The sequence below is a fragment of the Thamnophis sirtalis genome, unplaced genomic scaffold (assembly GCF_051295495.1).
Source record: "Thamnophis sirtalis isolate CommonGarterSnake01/CBP01778 unplaced genomic scaffold, rThaSir2_p1.2 scaffold_2, whole genome shotgun sequence".
NCBI classification, from domain to species: Eukaryota; Metazoa; Chordata; class Lepidosauria; order Squamata; family Natricidae; genus Thamnophis; species Thamnophis sirtalis.
The window spans coordinates 76,917,787-76,937,898 of record NW_028261382.1 but is presented as its reverse complement, the minus strand read 5'-3'; the positions used below and the strand labels follow the sequence as shown (position 1 = coordinate 76,937,898).

Below are 20,112 nucleotides of genomic sequence, written 5' to 3'. Positions count from 1 at the left end.
TTTTGCAACTGCTGCCCAAGTACTTTTGAAAAGCCGCAGCTGACTATTTTAAAACATTCAGTGTTGTAGACCAGTGATTCTTAACCTTTCATTCACCATGGACCCCTTTTGAATACCTTTTATGCCCCCCCCCCAAGACTTAACTCAAGATTTAAATCATAACATTTCTTCAAGCCTTTTGGATCTCCTGTGACAACATTGTGCCCCACACCCCGGGGTCCATAGACCACCGGTTGAGGCCAAAAGTAATTTTCTGGATTATTTTCAACACTTTTTTGTGGCTGGAGGGTCAGGATTAGCACTAGTATTGGTTTACCCATGGGTCTCCAGAGAGATGGCTCTCTGTTTCATATGTACTTTAGTTTAGTTTAGTTTAGTTTAGTTTTAGTTTAGTTTAGTTTATTTATTGTCATTGCACATTGCACAACAAAATTAAATACTACCTTCAGTGTACATTATAACTATAAAAATAAAACACAAACACACATCCTTCGTATGCTATCTAATTGAACTGAAAATCCCTGATATTGCATTAATATTGCACTGTATCGTAGAATTCAGTATAGTTACTGCTCTGGGATAGAAGCTGTTATTCAGCCTACTTGTCCTTGTTTTTATTATCCTGTACCGGCTGCCAGATGGTAATAGTTCAAAAAAAGGGGTGCCTAGGATGAGATGGATTTTTAAGGATGCTTTGAACCTTCTTAAGGCAGTGGAAGTCATAAAGCTCTTCCAAAGAGGGGAGAGGGCAACCAATGACCCTCTGGGCAATGACGTTGACCCTCCGGAGCATTGTCCTTATCTGCCACAGTGTGATTGGCAAACCAGACACAGAGAGTTAAAATACCCTCTACGGTGCAGCGGTAGAAGGTCACCAGCAGTTTTTTCATTCAGTTGTTTCCTGAGAAGCGTCAGGTAGTATAATCTCTGCTGGGCCCTTTTGACCAGTGCTGCAATGTGAGCACCCCAAATCAGATCCTCTTTTATGATAACACCCAGAAACGTATAACTGGCCACTTGCTGTACTCGGTCTCCATTGTTAAGCAAGGGCTGGATGTCTGATCTATTCCTTCTATAGTCCACTATAAGCTCCTTGGTCTTATGGGTGTTAGGAACCAAGTTATTGTCTCCACACCACAAAAGCAACTGATCCACCTCATAACCCTTCTGCCCAAACCAAGAAATACATGAGTTTGGGAGTTGGGTTTCATTCCTTTCATTTCATTTTCCACATTAGGAACCAAGGACAAAAGAAGATATTTGTATAAATTGCATAAGCTAATGTGTGTGTTGGGATGCAGTGGCTCAGGGACTAAGACGCTGAGCTTGTCGCTCAGAAAGGTCGGCAGTTCAGCGGCTCGAATCCCTAGTGATGCGTAACAGAATGAGCTCCTGTTACTTGTCCCAGCTTCTGCCAAACTAGCAGTTTGAAAGCATGTAAAAATGCAAGTGGAAAAATAGGAACCACATTTGGTGGGAAGGTAACAGCGTTCCGTGCACCTTTGGCGTTTAGTCATGCTGGCCACATGACCTCGGAGATGTCTTCGTACAGCACTGGCTCTTCGGCTTTGAAATGGAGATGGGCACTGCCCCGTAGAGTCACGCATGACTAGCATATATGTGTGAGGGGAACCTTTACCTTAAATGGAAGTGTTTAAATGGAATGCTATGTTTTAAACAGAATACCTTCACCCAAATTAAGAGTGTCAGGTGAGCAAGCCAGGTGAGGCAAGAGAGAACTTTAAAAGGTGCCCAAAGTTTTGTGGGATCCATAATGGTTATGAGTTGAAAGAAGAGTTGTCCAACCTGGGCTGGAACTTCTAAAGTAGGTATTTTTTCATCATGGGTTTTATAGCCTTGTGACAGAGTCACTGGAGAAGAGCCTAACACACACGACTTTTTAAAATATAGATAAGAAAGGCAAGTAAAAAGAAATAAAGCCCACAGAAGAGGTGTTTCAACACAGGTTCTTGTTTATTAGTACACACTGTAAGCACGGCACGTTTTTTTGCTTCAGGTATAGTTTTACAGCGTGCATCATACATACAGTCTGGAAAAGCATCATTTTGAATCCAGTTTGGGCTGCTGCGTGACTGCCATGCTGAAATTTTCTCAGCCACATGCAAGGATTTGGAGGGTGATGAGGAAGAGGCTATTGATCATCAAATGGCCAACCTGTGAGGCTGCTTCGCAACCAGGAAGTCAAGGTAAAGATTTCCTCCTAAGACTTGATGCTTTCTGCCTGGAACGCCACCAAAGATCTTGAGCCTTAGATGGGTCCCACACAAAACAGGAACTGCTGAGGACTCAGACAATTCCTGAAATGCCCAAATACATTTCTGAAGTCATTAGGACTGGAGCAGGTGCTCCATTCCTTGCAGATGGTTGGGACACCCACTCCCATCGTCCTCAGCCAACATAGCCAACAGCAAGAGACTTTTAGTTCAAAGGACACTAAACTAGCCTTTTGATATTTGAGATGGAATTAGCTCTTTTTGCTGTTTTGCAATCTTAATTAAACTTCTATTTTCCCAAATTGCCTTAGAAAGAAGGAAATAATTTATTAACACCAGAAGAAAACATGATACTCCTAAGTCTTCTGCCTTTGGGTAAAGTTCCTACACAGAACAGTCAGAGCCTATGAGACCCAAAAACCTTCAACATGTTGGCAAACCATCTGGAGCATGTTTCATGACATACATGTAGCTCATATATGAAGCTATGTGTTTTCAGATGATGCCATCTGAAGTCAAAATATGCCTCAAAAACCTGAGAGGTTTTAAAGCAGGGATCTCCAAACTTGGCAACTTTAAGATTTATGGACTTCAACTCCCAGAATTCCCCAGATGGTTAGCTGAGGAATTCTGGGAGTTGAAGTCCACAAGTCTTAAAATTGCTAAGTTTGGAGACCTTGTTTTAAGGCCTACTTATATTTCATATGGGATCATTCTCCCCATTTCTTTGCATTCGGTAGGAAAAATGATGGGACTAGGGCAGACGCCCACCAGAAAAGATTGATCTTATTGAGAGCTCCCTGATCATACAGTTTGAAAACTATGAAAGAGATACATCAGTGATGTCGTTTCGAGGTCCCCTATTTAATAGCTCACACTTCGGTGAAGGCCATTCCATAGTTTTGCTATATGGGTTAGCCACATAAGCAAACTTGGTTTTGGATCAGACCACTATTCATCAAGAGAAGACATCTACCATAGAGATGTCAAACTCAAAGCCCGCTGGCCAGATTCCACCCACATGGTGCTTAGAACATATGTTCCGGTCCTTCGCCCAGAAACAGCAAAGGAGGAGCCTGCAGTGCCTCTGCTAGTGAAAATGGAGCTTGGGAGGGCTGCGTACGGGCCACCACAGGCACCCCTCCGAGAGATGTCAAGCTGGCCACGCCCACCCTGGGTCCTCGAGGTCAAACACAACCATGAAGTGGCCCTCAGTAAAATCAAGTTTTGATCCCCCCGCCCCCGATTTAGAACCTTCCTTGCTCAGCAGTCATTCTCCAGCATGAAAACAGGCAGTTGTGACAGCTGCTTCCTAGGTTGCCAAAAATCAAACCAAGATCTTCTGCAACAAACCAAGGTCGTCTTCCCTTTTAAATGGGTGCTTTGAGGGTCATTGAGCGTAATGTATCTTAGATTCACATTATGAAGATTTGGAGGGAAAGGGATGTAAAATTAAAAGGCGTAATTAAAAAAAAACAGTGGGAGGGAAAGTATTTTTATTTTATCCCTAGGTTTTTGAAAAGAGTATTTCTACCCACTTTCCCACGTCTGCACGCCTTACTTAATATTGAGGATACTTCTGAACAGTTGTGAAATTCTATTTTTTTTTACTTCCAGTTCTATGGGCGTGGCTACCTGGGTGTGGCAGGGGAAGGATACTGCAAAATCTCCACCACCACCACCCATTCTGGGGCCAGCCAGAGATAGCATTTTCTGGCTCTCCAAACTACTCAAAATTTCTGTTACTGGTTCTCCGACCCACTCAAAATTTCCGCTACCGGTTCTCCAGAACCTGTCAGAACCTGCTAGATTTCACCCCTGCTTCTGAATAGAAAGAGTAAATTGTCTTAAAATGCTTCACACGTGGCAGGCATTTTTTTCAGCGTTGTTCACCACTCTGTATTCCATGGTTTTAAAAAAGTGCTTGGCAAGGCAAATAAGAAATCTGTCAGTAGCTTCTTAAATGAGTTTTCCAAGACTTGCTGCAGCTGCAAACAGCTGTCATAGCAAACTTAGGGGAAGGGGTAGCAGTTTTGGGGAGTGGCATTTGGGTGCTACAGTTGCCTTCTCCACCTCAAACCCCACCCCCATGTGCTCCCAAGTATTGCACAGTCCTAGCCTATTCTAAGAGGGATTGGCCTTTCACCTGTCCTGGGGCTAAAACGCAATATGAAGAGTTGACTGTTTTCTTGAGTCAAAACTCAAGAAGGATATACAGGTAGTCCTCAGCGTACAACAGTTCATTTAGTGACCTTTCGAAGTTACAACGGCATTGAAAAAAGTGACTTATGACCCTTTTTTCACACAACTGTTACAGGTCGCATGATCAAAACTTAGACGCTAGGCAACTGGCTGCAGTATCCCGAGCTCATGCGATCACCTTTTGGGACAAGCAAAGTCCAAAGGGGAAGCCAGATTCACTTAACAACAGTGTAACCCACTGCACAACTGCAGTGATTCACCTAACAACTGTGGCAAGGCGCAAAACTCACTCAAATGGCGCAAAGCTCACAACTGTCTTGCTTAGCAACAAATAATTGGACTCAGTTGTGGTTCTAAATTGAGGATTACCTGTACCAGGAGCAAGGATGTGCCAAAACCTGCACTTAATATAACTCCATCTAAATGTATAGTTTAATATAATGAATGGGCTTACTCTCCCATCAAGGACTTAACTGGTTTCCTATACCTTCATATCAAAAAAATTACAATATGCTGATATTTGGAAACCTTTGTAGGCTCCGGGGATGCCGGGCTTCTGTTCTCCACCCCAGTTTAATATATTCTAAAGAAATTCCCTGTTTGGTTGTCCCAGATGCGCATCACAGCAATAATAATTCCAGTGATACACATGTATTAAGGATCTTTACTGGGGCAGCTTTTCCCGTTTTATGCCTTTGAAAGAAAGACTATGTATCTCCATCACAACGGTTGAGTTACGTTGAGGTTTAGAAGCGTTTTGGCACATAACAAAGTTGTTCTGCTCCTTTTTGAGAATGGGCGAAGGATCAGTATGAATAAAATGAACTCTCAGATTTGTAGGGTAGCGCCTGATTTGTATGTAATTAGGAGAAAAATTGAGGAGATGGCTGTTGACAATGCTGGAGAACAGCTGCCAGCCAAGGAGGTGACATAACATGTCCATCTGTTAGCACATTCCTCCAGATGGTTAAAAAAAACTTCCCTGAAATGTTTTCCCCCTCCCTTTTTTTCATGAAAGTTGGCCCATGTTCACCCATCACCTGATTAGCCTCATCAAATAAAACGCCTTGACCCAATTACACAAGACCTTTTGTATTATATTTCCAATACTGAAAAATAAAAAGAAGATTAAAAACAAAATTCTCTGCTTCTCTCTAGCTTTGCTGTATAAAATTAAATAGATTCTTTTTAGGTAGTTAATCGTGAACAGTCCCTTTCCCTTAAGTTGGGACACAGACCAGATTCCTTTGATTTGAGTATAAGCACCCTGGAACTAAGCTTTAGTTTGGAATAAATATTACAAAATTGCACTAGGAATAGACTTCCTGAATGGGGTTGAGGACTGACTGGTGGAGAATTCCCATCATCCAATATTTATAGCCAGTGGTGGGATTCAGCCAGTTCGCACCATTTCGGGCGAACCAGTAGTTGGAAGGACCTGCTGGCCCTGCCCACAACAACCCGCCCCTCCCAGGAGTCTCCACACAGCCCGTTTTGGATGCCAAGTAAGTGCTGTAGAGGATCTGGGAGGGCAAAAATTGGGTCCTCCAGAAGTCTTGAAAATGAACCTGTTTCCCGCTTCTGGAGGGCTCTGGAGCCTGGGGGAGGCCGTTTTTGCCCTCCTGGAGACTTGTGGAAGCCTCCAGAGCCTGGAGAGGGTGAAAACACTCCCTACCCAATGTGGTGCAGGAGGCCGAGTAGGCCACGCCCACCCTGGCCACGCCCACCCAGCAACTGGGCAGAGAACGTAACATTTTAGAACCCACCACTGCTTATAGCACAATCAAATCATTCAATATGTTATGAGCCACTTGATTGGGGTACACTTCACAGCCTCTGTTCAGAAAAAAAGTAATTTTTCTCCAGGATTTTTGCACCTTTATTATTGTAGTTGTAGCAGTAACCTTTTTGTAGCAGTACTGCAGCGAAAGTTGTAGCAGCTTTTACCAGCTTGTCACATACCCTCTTTGTTTTTAGGAAGCAGAACTTTTCTCTTGTCACTTTTGGGTACGAAATGGAGAAATGTTTTCCTGATTGAAATAAATTGATGACAATCTCACCACTCCTCCTGCTGCCGTGTTCTCACAGCTGGAGAAAGCGTGTGAAATCAAATCCAGCCTCAAATGGCATTGTTAGGGTTTCTAAGCGTACACATACAAAGCTGGGAAGAGTTAAGAACAGCCTCTAAATACCGACAGCATTTCCTGGAGCAAGTGACGCTTAACAATTGGCCAAAAATTGCAATAGGCAGGGCAGACACGGAGAAGGGGAAAATAAACAGCTAGCAGAGAAAAAAGCCAGCTCCTTATTATTAATGCTAGCAGCATTTGTGGCACAGTACTGCTACAGCACACAGCAAATACTACACAGTTGGCCTCACAGCTGGGCACTTGGAAAGTTCAAAAGGTTGTGCCAATAATAATATTAATAATAAACCACCCAGGCTCCTGAAGTTTCCTCACCACCTCCATGGAAATGCTTCTTCACCTGAAGACCTGACTTAATTGTTCTTACCAAGTTTCCCTGAAAATAAGACCTCCCTGGATAATAAGCCCTATCAGGCTTTTGAGCACATGCGCTAAAATAAGTCCTCCCCCCCAAAATAAGCCCTCCCCAAAAATATTGCAACACAGCAGCAGCCATGAGGTGACCAAGCTCGCCGCCTCCCGCACCTCAAAAATAATAAGACCTCCCCCAAAACAATTTTGCACTTATTTTGGGAGGGATGAAAAGAAAATAAGACCCTGTCTTATTTTCAGGGAAACAACGGTATATACTTCAAATTTGGTAGGCTAGGATTCTGGGAATGTGCCAGTAATTTAACACGGGGTGAAGGGAGCCAGCCTCATCAAACAATCATAAGCTCTGTTATCGAGCTTGTCAGTGGAATTCCTTCTGTGACAGGTTCAACCTTCTTCCATCAAAATCCCTTTCTGCGTTTGATTTTCCCACACAAACACAACTGCACGTTTTGCTTTGGAATCACTTAGATCTCAGAAGCTTTTGAGCACCCAGTTTTGGTCACCACACTATGAAAAAGATGTTGAGGCTCTAGAAAGAGTGCAGAGAAGAGCAACCAGGAAGATTAGAGGGCTGGAGGTGAAAACATACAATGAATGGTTGCAGGAACTGGGCATGGCTAGTCTAGTGAAGAGAAGGACCAGGGGAGACATGATGGCAGTTTTCCAATATTTGAGGGAATGCCACAGAGAGGAGGGGGTCAAGCTAATTTCCAAAGCACCTGAAGGCCAGACAAGGAATAATGGATGGAAACTGACCAAGGAGAGATTCAACCTGGAAATAAGGAGAATTTTTCTGACAGTGGGAACAATCAACCCATGAAACAGAGGTTGCCTTCGGAAGTTATGGGAGCTTCATCACTTGAGACTTTCAAGAAGAGATTGGACTGCTCTCTGTCAGAAATGGGTGTGGGTGTGTTGGACTAGATGACCAACAAGGTCCCTTCCAAATCTGTTAATCTGTTAAAGTTGGCTCTATGTGTGTGTTTTCCCTTCAAGTCACCTCTGGAATGGAAAAGGCCTTCTAAATGTGAGGCTGGCTTCCTTCCAGGCCTCAGGCTTCTAACTTGCTGCTACAGAATGAATTCTCTTTAAGATCTCAAGCCACATCTTAACCGACCAGTAAAGAAGGAAGACTCGGAATTTCTTGACGTTCAGGTTGGACAACCTTCTCAAAGTTCTCTGCAGAAAGGAAGGATGCTATCTGCAGCTTTGCCCTGATAAAGCAAAACAATCACTCACGCAACTCAAGAAAAACCCATAGGAACAAAAACTGAGGCCAAGCCTTCAGCGCAAAGAAGGGTGGCTGGCAGATGTGAGGAGCAGCTGTCAAGAGCAGGTCTAGCCTGTCCCAGGAAGCCGGTTCCCGGTGATGGGCTGAAGGCAAGGGCACGTTGAGACTGCACAGAGATGTGGGGAGTGGCAGCAAATGAATCTTTCTCCTTACAGGCCAAGAGATCCTTCCTTCTGGAGGATGCCCCAACCTGCTTGCCAGGGTTACGAGCTTCAAGCCTTAAGCTCGGCTCACTGAAGCAGCACATTAGGTCTCTATTCTTAAACTCTAAGAAGTTTAAATTGTGCAGCTATCACTGTCCTTGGGAGTCCCAATGTTTACAGCAATTACTGGCTGCTGAGATCAAAATCTGAAGTTACCCCCCATTTCTCTGAAAATAAGCCCTCCCCCAAAAATAAGCCCTCCCTGGAAATATTGCACCACAGCAGCAACCAAGAGGTGGCCACGTTTGTTGCTTCCTGCACCTCAAAAATAATAGGACCTCCCTGAATACAAGGCCAAGTGCTTATTTTGGGAGGGGGGGTCAAAAGAAAATAAGACCCTGTCTTATTTTGGGGAAAACAGGCTGTAGTAGCAGCAAAGATTTATTTATTTAATTTATTTAATTAACTTGTATGCCGCCCACTCTCGGAAGACTCGGGGCGGATGGGAGGAGCTTTCAGTCTGTGGTCTCTTTAGCGTGGGAAAAAGAAGGAAACTGAAGGGAAGGAGGCAAGGCTATGTAAGGTAGGTAGACAGGTATTCCTCGATTTATGACCATGAGTGAGCCCAGAATTGTGGTCGTTAAGTTGTTGCTGTTGTTTTTTAAGCAAGGCACCCATGAAATCCTGGTTCTCCCCATTGCAGTCATTACACAGAGCAGGGGAGACCCTGGGTTGCTGAACAAATGATTGTAAGTCAAAGACCACCTGTATTACGCTGGTGACTTATTTCAGGTGTGATGCTAAGACGATTTTCTTTCCTAAGCCATTATTGGGGATGAGTCATCATTTCTAGGTACATCAACCATGGTTTGCAAACAGGGGTGAAATCCACTTACCTTCACTACCTGTTTGCAAATGTGAGTACGCGCGTGCACGCTCCGCTCACACGCACCACCTCCACGCATGCGCAGGACCTTCCACACATGCTCAGAGCATCAAAAATGGATGTGATGACGTCCAGGCAGGTGGGCGGAGCCTGCTACTGAGCGTGCCTGCAAAGTTAAGTAGAACAGTGAGCGCGGGGGGGGGGAATACGTTGTGCCACACGATTTAGATTTGCTAGAAAGCAGGAAATCCTGTTTTTCTAGCTAATATAAATTGGGCGTCACATCTGATCATCAAAAATTCCAATTCGCCTGAACCGGAAGCATTTTTTTACTATTGGTGAACCGGTCCGAACCGGTAGCATTTCACCCCTGGTTGCAAACCACAACAGCTAGGTTCATACAACCCATGGAATCCCAAATCACATTCCAGTTTAATGGGAGCTACAAACTTAAGGTCCGAAAGCTGGAACTATCAGCTTATGAGTCCTTCTGCATTGTTGGAAAGAAAAAGCAATCGCAACAGCAGGAGAGGGGGGGCAAAAAAAGCATCCAACCGCGAGTGATTTGTCTTTCCACCTTACTCTCCTGCCTGCACCATGGAGGGAGCTCCATTTTCTTTCTTCCCCGTCTTCAGAACCTGCAACCCAGATCAAGATGCGGGTGGGAGCTTTGCCAGCCCAGATGTGTAACCGGTTATCATGGAAAACAGGGAAGCCGAGTTGGGTATGTTTGCATAGCAACATCGCCCCATCAGCATTCCAGTTTCTAGCACACCTGTTTGAACCTGTTGTCTCCCTCTTCCCTTCTTCTTCTCCTTCTTCAGTCAAAATAAATAAAGGACATAAATAATAAGGTGTCACACCCCGTGGAAATGAGCAAAAGAAAGAAAGAATCTCTTGGTAAGACTCCCAGGTTTCTTTAAGCTTGTTCTACCCACTAAGCCTAGTTGAGGAGGTCTTTGTGCCAGCTGATCTTTTAACCCAGAACCCTTTCATGAAGGTGGTGGGGAGACATCTTCTTCCAACCTTCAACATACTTCTTCAAAAAAAGTAAATCATGCTACGGATGAAGAGAATCCATGGGTGGGAGGTGGAAATACTGTACATTGTGTGGAGAAATGGGCCAAAAGGAGCAGATTGCAAGATGGAGAAGCACTTCTAGGTAGTATTGTTGGTTTAGGAAACTACGTGTTCATCAGACTGGCCAGACTCCCTGCTGTGTGGGGAAAAAGTGAAATGTCCGTTTGGAGCTTGGGTTGAGAAACGGAAGAGAATGGGATAGTTTTCTGGAGAAGAGACCTCAAAAAATTGAGGGTGCCATCCTAAGTGAACCTAGAAATGCAGATCCTTCAACGTTGACCTGCTTGCATGCTCTCTCTCATTCTCATTTCCCAAGTCCAAAATCTTATTTACAATGGCAAGGAAACATGCAAGGAGAGAGGGGGAGAGAAAGGAGGCGAGGACAGCAAAAAGGGGCCTTCTCCAGCATCCCCTTCAACCAAGGTAGACCCCGTTCTCAGATCGTCACACGTACATTGAAGGGCCGTGGGGTTCACCAAGATCTCTCGTATTGGTGTTTGATTCATCTCCTTCCCCCACCCCTTCCCTCTCTCTAGCGCCCCACGCTGATGTTACATGTCTTGCAGCTCGGATCCTTTTTGGCATCGGCCGTCGAGAGGCTCATGAGCTGATGGCCGCTGATCTCTCCCAGAACTCCTAGACTGAGGTCAACTGGCTCAGTATAAATGATCTCCAGGATGACATCCTGGGCGTGGCGGTAGATGAGCTCGCCGTCCTCCACGCTGCAGGTCAGGAACTTGTTGCAGGAAATGTCCAACTGGGGCAGTCGCTCCCGGCAAAAGATGTCTCCGACAGAACCTTTGGGTGCCAGCACCAGAATGACGTAATGGTAGGCAGTGTACATACAGTAGAAATCCGCGAAGTAGAGGTTGGTGTTGGGACCAAAAAGGCGCTGCGCGGGCACCTGGAAACGGTAGCGGCCGTAAGGGGAGTCCTGGGGAGGTTGGCCGTTGTTGAACTCGGTATTGCAGCTGAAAAAGATGCCATGGAGCATGCCACTGGTGGGCGAACCGTGGCTGCCACTGTTGTCCTTCAAGTACGGCTTCATGACGTCTCCACAGTGTGTTCTGGCCAGAAGGGAGACACAGATAGTTAGGAAAGGGGATGAAGTTAGGACTCAGCTCAAGCTTACATTTGGGAGGAAACCCAGGTAGGCATTATGATAGGTTGATAGGGCTTCATAGCTATGCATCCACCGAGACCTTCCATTTTCAGGAAATGAACACTAGAGACTGTTCATTAAACAGTGGCTAAGAGCAGGTTAGGTGGCTTATGGCCTCAGATATCCTCCATTTTCCTAGCTGGGAGAGGAGAAATCAGAGTTAGCATGGTAATTAAAGAATTAATTTAAATTTAGAAGACCTGCATCTAAACACTAACTCAGCCACGTAGTTTGCTAGGTGACTCTCAGCCAGGAGCGATGTCATAGTTTACCTTTGCTGCAAGGATAAACAGAAAACATTTTTGAATCTAGCCAAACACTACTAAAACTCTCCTCTCTACCTGGAACCTTTAATTGGACAAACTGGTGCAATGTAAAGCAAAAGGATTTCAACCAAGGAACCTCAAATACACTAAATTTCAGAATGCATCCAAAATCCAGGTCCCATGACTCCTTGGAATTGAAATTCGGCAAATTTAATAAAACATTTTGATAACATAAAAGCATCAACAATGTACAACACAATACAAAATGTCACAAATCATTGCCTGTGACGGCTGCTGATGTTTGACTGTGCTATAGAGTTGAATGCGGGCTACTTTCAAAGCAGATACCAGGGGTGGGTTCCGGCAGGCATTACTGCCGGTTCGCTCGTGGGCATGTTGTGCATGCGCACTTGATGTGCGCATGGGCAGTGCAATAAAAATTGTTCTGCACATGCGCAGAAGCAAAAAACAAGATGTTGGCACCTATGGTGGTGCCGGGAGAACAAGTTTGGGGGTGTGGCAGGCCTGGGCTGCTGTCGGTTCCAGCAATCCAGGCCACCAAACCAGTATTGGTTCGACCAAACCAGTCTGAACCAATAGGAACCCACCACTGGAACAGGGGTGTCAAACTCATTCAGATAAGTCTCTGAATATCTCCCTGAAATGTTAAGAACTTTCCAAGTCCATTAGAAACTCTGCTACCATTAAAAGCATGGAGGGTTTTTGTAAGGAAATATCCCTGAAACGATGACCCAAGGGGGCAAGAGTTGCCATGACTTAAGTCTTGGAGGAAGGATAAACTACGATCACATTGTGTAGTGCAGGGGTTAGCAATCTGTGTCTCTGGAGCTGCATGTGGCTCTTTTATCCCTCTGCTGCGGCTCCCTGTCGCCAGTCGGCTCCACAATTGATAGGGCTTTCAGTTAGGACAGGTAGAGGAGGAAAAAGGAGGCCGTGCTAGGAGGAGACTCTATGATATGGGAACCAGACTTCCAGTCTGCTCCAGAATTGAATGGGGGGCTTCCAGTTAGGACCGTTGTGGCTTTTTGAGTGCTTAAGGTTGCCAACCTCTGGTGTAGTAATTATGAGAGGTCATGTTATTTGCTACTTCTGGATCAGGAAAGGATGAATTCAATCTCTGACGTTCAAAAGAACACCTGCAGGATGTTGTTGTGAAACGAAAGAAGCATGGGAAGGGGGAAGACGGAAGATGGGGTGTCTTAATTCATTGGAAGGACAAACTAACATCTAATATCTGTGAATCAGTATGGGAACAATGAGGAATGTCAGCATGACTACATGTTCATTTCTCAGGGAGAATTTAAAACAAGCTTTAACTGTAAAAGATAAGAGACTTTTAGTACATTTTTAAAAACAGGACGATGGAGGAATATAAAAATATGGAGGCTATGATTAGCATTTTCTCAAAGAGGTTTCCTTCTTCCTGCTCCAAGCCATGACATCAGAAGGTGATAATCTGAGCTGGTATTCTCAACCTTGGCATCTTTCAGATGTTTGAAGTTCAACTCCCATTTTCCCCATGGCTGCGGAATTCTGAGAGTTGAAATCCACACGTTTGAAAGATGAAAGATACCAAGCACTAGATTGTAGATTACAGAAATGGCAACTGAAAGCACCTTGGCCAAATCTAGCTGATTTAATGAAGTCACTTCTCTTCATCTCTACCTCCCAGCCATGTTTTAAGCATAACTATCAGCAGCAGGAGTCTCCAACCTTGGCAACTTTAAGGCTTGTGGACTTCAACTCCCAGAGTTCCTCAGTCAGCAAAGTTGCCAACCTCTGGGAGGAATTCTGGGAGTTGAAGTCCACAAGTCTTAAAGTTGCCAAGGTTGGGGATCCCTGCTCTAAAGCAGTGTCACTCACTTTCAGCAACATTAAGACATCTGGACTTCTAACTCCCAGTTGTGATGGCAGGAGAATTTGAGGAGTTGAAGTCCAGATATCTTAAAACTGCTGAACTTTTAAGAAACACCACTCTTTCCTTCCATGCCCTAACTCAGTGCTCTCCAAACTTGGCAACTTTTAAGACTTGTGGATTTCAACTCCCAGAAATTGACTCACTCAGCATGGTTGGCTAGCTGGCGAATCCCGGGAATTGAAGCACACAACTCTTAAAAGTTGCCAAGGTTGAAGACTCCTGATCGGGAGGGAAAGAATTTGGATGAAGAAGACAAGAGATTGGCAAACATGGCTGTTGGATGTCATTGTTGCTGACTCCCCCCCCCCATCCACATCTGGGTTCTCATATGCCTACATGGATTTTGGGGTGGGGGGGTGGGGCGGTTTGCAAATGCTTACCTGACGTACTGGAAATACTCTTTAGTGTGATTCCGATAGAAAACCATGAACCGCAGCATCCTCCCTGAGATGAGCTCAGCTTTCTCTTGCAGCTGGGCCAGATGTTCTTTCGCATAGTCTACAAGGAACAAACGTTCAGAGGTTCAGATATTTTAAAGCAGGTTTGTTGTGCGACACCTCTCTGTGACAAACCTCTCCCCCCCGCTCCCGTTCCACATGTTGCCTTCGCGTTACTTCTTTTTGCCTTGAGGGGTTTTCTCCTGCCACTCTATCACTTCTCCCTCCTAGGTGGCACACCCTTCTCCTCCTACACAGCAGGGCTTGCTGAATGGCAAAATCTGGATTTACCACTTTTCAGCACCCCTCAGCCTGTTCCAATTCCCATCCGCTTGGGCCTTGTCTCCCCAGCCAGTTCAAAGAACTTTTTCTCCCTTCCTTGCACTTTAAGCTTTCTCTTTGATTTGTTTCTTTTTTCTTTGTCTCACTTTATATTGTTGTTAGTTGCAACCCATCACAACCCCATGGACAATGCCTACTGCTTCAGTGACTCCATCCAGCCACCTCATTCTCTGCTGTCCCCTTCTTCTTTTGCCCTCCATCGTTCCCAGCATTAGGCTCTTCTCCAGGGAGTCCTTCCTTCTCATTAGGTGGCCAAAGTCTGTGAGTTTCCTCTTCAGGATCTGGCCTTCTAAAGAGCAGTCAGGGTTGATCTCCGCTAGGACTGACCGGTTGGATCGCCTTGCAGTCCATGGGACTCACATGAATCTTCTCCAGCACCATAGTTCAAAGGCCTCAATTCTTTGGTGCTCAGCCTTTCTTATGGTCCAACTTTCACAGCCATACATTGCAACTGGGAAAACCATAGCCTATGCTATGTACACTTTATACTAGTGTGCATTAATTTTTATCTTTCTTTTTAAAAAGGATTTGATAAAAATTAATTTTAAAAAAGAGAGAACAGTAAGGGCTTTAAACTGGAAATTGCACAAAAGGATGCACGAATGATAGCCTTTATTTTTTGCCAAGATGGTTAATAGGGAAATAGGATTGATGGGTGGGGCAGAGAAATTCAATCCTGCAGCCCTTTCTCTGCCAGGAAGCTACTGAAAAACCAAACCAAGTTCTCTGTGGCTCCATTAAGAGACTGAAGCCAGAGGGAAAGTGGTGGAGGGAGCTAAGTCAATGAGGAAGCAATGAAAAACCCTCAAGATGTAATGCATGTATGTGTAATGTTAATCCACTAAATTAAACATGAATTATTTTAAAATACAGAATTAAGTGTTGGTGGTGCACCAATAATTCCATAGCTGTTGCCTTCACTGGCATTAAGACCAGAAGATGGAACAAACTGATTTTGGTAGGAAACAGCATCATGTGTGCCTGGTTAAAACTTCTCCAGCAAAAGGTAGAAATTCCTTTTTAAAAATAAGTAGAAAAAGACCCTCAACAATTTAGGATGCATCATGGAACTTATCAGATGGTGATGGCTGTATGTGTCAAACGCCCGGGAAATCAGGAGATTCAGGCAGTTCAAATGAATATAAAGATTTACTGCAAGCTTAAGTTCTCTACAAGAATCTGACCCACTGGTGGTTAAGGGAAATGAGCGGGAGATAAGAATAGAAAGGAATTCAAGGTGAGCTTCAGGATAATGATGACCATCTTTAAAGCACTCCATGGTAGTGGATCTGGGTACTTGAGAGACCGCCTTCTGCCGATTACCTCCCTAAATCGACCAATCAGATCGCACAGACTGGGCCTCCTCCGAATTCCATCTGCCAGTCAATGTCGACTGGCGACCACACGGAGGAGAGCCTTTTCTGTTGCTGCCCCGACCCTATGGAACGAGCTCCCCATGGAGATCCGCACCCTCACCACGATCCAGACCTTCCGCGCAGCCCTCAAGATCTGGCTCTCCCAGCAGGCCTGGGGATAGGCTTCCAATTACCCGCCCGAGTGTTTGATTGCTGAATGAAAGTTGTGTTTTATTATTTTTCTTTTGTTCACAAAGTGTTTGTTTTGACCTTGCACTTCCCCTCCCCTGTGGTTGTAAGCCGCCCTGAGTCCCCTCAGGGAAAAGGGCGGCATATAAATCCCAATAAACCTGAAACCTGAAACCTGAGCTGGATTTAGATCTCTTGTGGGGTGGAGGGACTCGCAACTTATGATGCGTTTGACTTCTCCCTTGGGCTCAGCCTGGTCATCTCCCATAGTATGGAACTGCCAATGGTTTCATCAGAACACCTTACAGTGGATTGATGGTCTTGGTGGGGTAGAATGATTCTGCCACCGAACGTGATGCAGAATGTCTACCAGGTAGGCATGGAAATCTCATTTTGCATTGACCCTTTCTCTTGCCCACTCACCTCCTGTGCAGAATTCGACCGTCTCACTCCATCCAGAGACAAGGTACTCTCCATCACTTTGCTTCACTGCAGTCTGCACTGCCACGCTGTACTCTGTCCTGGGACTCAGAAACCAGTGGCCCCTCACTGTCATAGGTAAGGCCACTGCCTTAGCTACCAGCTTGGTAGGGACATCCTGCAGAAAGAAAAGAGGCAAGCCGTGTCAGTGAAGCCAACTACATTTGGGCCATGGACATTGCTGGGCCACGACTGTTAAAACATCATCAGATCATTGACAGAGAAGGAGAAGAGGTTCTAGAGAGGTGTCAAACTCGATTTCATTGAGGGCCGTATCAGGGTTGTGTTTGACTTGGGGCTGGGGTGGGCATGGCCAGGTTGGGCGTGGCCAGCTTAATGTCACTCATGTTGGGGTCGCCTGTGGTGGCCCGAGTGTTCTGCCAGCGAAAACGGTTCCCAAGCTTTGTTTTCAGCTGCGATGGCCTCCTGCAACCCTCTGCCAGCAAAAACAGAGCTTAAAAGGGCTGCACGCAGGCTGGTCCTTTGCTGTTTGTGGGGCGGCTGCGCCAGCCAGATCTAAGAACCCTAAAGGCTGGATCCAGGCCCCAGGCCTTGAGTTTGACACCCCTGCTCCAGTGCTGGGTTCCTACCGGTTTGGCCTGGTTTGTCTGAACAGTAGTAGTTTGGCAACCTGGGTCGCTGGAACCAGCAGCAACCCAGGCCTGGCGCACCCCTGAACCTGTTGCCATCTTGTTTTTTGCTTCTGCGCATGCACAGAGCAATTTGTAGTGCTCTGTGCATGCGCGCCTGGCATGCCCATGAGCGAACCAGCAGTAGTGACTGCCGGAACTCACCCCTGCCCTGTTCTAGAGAAACCAGACATAGATATCGGTGACACACCACAATGACATCGCAAATGTCATGATACCATCACTTTGTGACCAGAATGAAATAACTCGCATCATATACGATTGTACAATCTGACATTCACTTGCTCCCTCTTTGTCAGGGGTGAAAGATCAGGTCCATACATGAAGGTCCAATTTAACTGATTTATTGCTACTCTTGCCTATACAAGGGGATGTTCTCAGTTCATAGTTGACACCTGCTTGGAGTTAGATAAGGGTCAATATAATTTAATGGTGATTGGACTTAGTCCACTTGTGACCACATAGGGATTCTAGGCTGATCCCTCTTTTAACTCCACCCCCAGGTTCTGCTACTCCTTCTCTTTGCACTTTACTCCAAGCAGATGTCCTTGAAACTAGAGTATATTAGAAGGATATTGAAATGGATGAAACTGGAAGGAGGGTGACATTAATGTCGCAAACATTAAAAAGGCTGTGCTGAACCTTTAGGACCATGAAACCAAAGGAAGCTTGCACTAAGGTAAACATAAAGGTTCCCCTCGCACATATGTGCTAGTCATTCCTGACTCTAGGGGGCAGTGCTCATCTCTATTTCAAAGCTGAAGAGCCAGCGCTGTCCGAAGACGTCTCCGTGGTTATGTAGCCGGCATGACTAAATACCGAAGGTGCACAGAATGCTGTTACCTTCCCACCAAATGTGATTTCTAATTTTCTACTTGCATTTTTAGTGATTTTGAACTGCTAGGTTGGAAGAAGCTGGGACAAGTAACTGGACCTCACTCCGTTATGCGGCACTAGGGATTCAAACCACCAAACTGCCGCTATTTCTGATCGATAAGCTCAGTGACTTAGCCACTGAGCCACTGCGTCCCTTTTCCTAGAACATAGAAGTGGCTTTGTAAAATTATTATTATTTGCAAAATCTGGAGGGGTATGGCTTGATTATTCACTTTATATAGATCAACATACAGGTAGCTCTCAACTTACAACAGTTCATTTGAAGTTATCATCACGCTGAAAAAAGCAACATGACCGTTGTAGAAATCATTCCATTTCTTAAGATTTGATCGTTTCCCCATCTGCTTCTCTCTCAAGGAAACTCTAGACAATGCAGTTGGCCAGATTTCAGAGCATTCCAAACCATGTTACTTGGAGCAGTCTTAGTTAATGCAGACCTGTGGTTATACCTGGTGGGTCTCCTCAGCATCCTATAGGCCAGTATCTCAAAGGTGTTTTTTTTCTTCAAAAGGCAACCCAACTGTTGTTGTTTTATTTGAGGAGGAGGAAGAAAACGTTTCGCTTCCCTTCCAAGAAGCTTCATCCATTCTGATGGCAGGAGGATGGAAGGATAAGACTGACAGTTGAGGATTGGATGGGGGGTGGGTGGAAAAATGGGTTCTGATATAATGAGGAGGGGGGGTAATGAAAAGATTGTATTTCTTTGCAGTCATGTGGTCTCACTATATGAGAGCTCTTGAGGCCACTATGGGGGTTTTATTGTGCCCTTGGAGTCACCTGAATCAGGATGCAATTGGTTGTGGAACCTCCTTGGTACTGCTGAATAGCAATAGCACTTAGACTTATATAACGCTTCACATTGTTTTACAGCCCTCTCTAAGCGGCTTACAGAGTTGACCTCCTGCCCCCAACAATCTGGGTCCTCATTTTACCCACCTCGGAAGGACGAAAGGCTGAGTCAACCTTGAGCCTGGTGAGATTTGAACTGCCAAATTGCAGGCAGTCGGCACTCAGCAGAAGTAGCCTGCAGTACTGCACTCTAACCATTGCGCCACCACGGCTCTGAAAGGACTGTGTTATAGAATGGAGATAGGGGTGTCCTATTCCTGCCCCTCTGTTGAGGGAGGGGTATTCAATTCGAACAGAGATGGATTTTTAAGTCCATAAATTTTGAAAAAACACTCACCACCTTTTGAAGAAAAAAGCACCTTTGAAACTATGACCCCAATCACGGATAATCTCCACAGACTCCAGGGCAATGTTTATCAACCTTGGCAACTTTATGATGTGTGGATTTCAACTCCTAGAATTGACCAGCCACACATCTTAAAAGATGTGAAGATTGAGAAAACTTGCCACCCGAACTTGACAGTGTCACCTAAAATAGCAATTTTCAACCTCTTGTGGTTTGCATCCCCTCTTTGTTGAGTGACCTGGATCCCATGATAGAAACAAAAAAAAATCACTTTTTCCAAGGATACCTGTTTATTTAATAGGCATTCTGTGATGATTACAATTTACTATAAAATCTATAGATATAAAGGTTTATCACTTACCTTGTGCCCCCCTCCCCTAGACAACTGAAGATGCAGGTGTCAGGGTTCCAAGTAATACACCCATAGTCTTCTCCTTCCAGCTTCCTGTGGGAATGACCTTGGTTCTCAGGGGGAAACTATTTTGTTTTGGCTACAAAACTCCAGCTATCTCTATCCCCCCCTCCCCATCCCTCAGCACCATTATGGCAAGACTGAAGCCTCCAAGATGGCCTCAGTCAGGCCAGCTTCAGAGGTGACAGAATTGATAGATTGAGCAAAACTACACTCACACATTCCATCCCTTGTCCTTAGGGGTTGTGCATTAGAATGAATAATGTGTTACCTTACACAAAAAGAAACTCATCCTCCGTTATAAATCTTGGGTGCTTGCATATGTTCATGCAATTGCAATTGATTAAAGAGCACTTGGAAACTGGTTGAAGAGAATGTCCAAAAAAGAATCTCTTCTTCTTAATTCAGATGTCATTTTGAGGAACGTTCA

The 20,112-nt window shown here is 45.0% G+C and overlaps 1 protein-coding gene across 1 annotated transcript in view; it reads right to left on the bottom strand.

Moving 5' to 3' along the window:
• Positions 1-1,955: 1,955 nt before the first annotated feature.
• Positions 1,956-20,112, bottom strand: part of PHYHIP (phytanoyl-CoA 2-hydroxylase interacting protein) — a 75,235-nt gene continuing 57,078 nt past the window's right edge. Inside the window, exons 3-5 of the mRNA XM_014061323.2 lie at positions 16,472-16,646; positions 14,106-14,223; positions 1,956-11,425 (exon numbers count right to left, since the gene is read on the bottom strand). Coding sequence (XP_013916798.1) covers positions 10,891-11,425; positions 14,106-14,223; positions 16,472-16,646 — 828 coding nt within the window. The 3' untranslated portion in view covers positions 1,956-10,890. The remainder of the gene's footprint in view (positions 11,426-14,105; positions 14,224-16,471; positions 16,647-20,112) is intronic.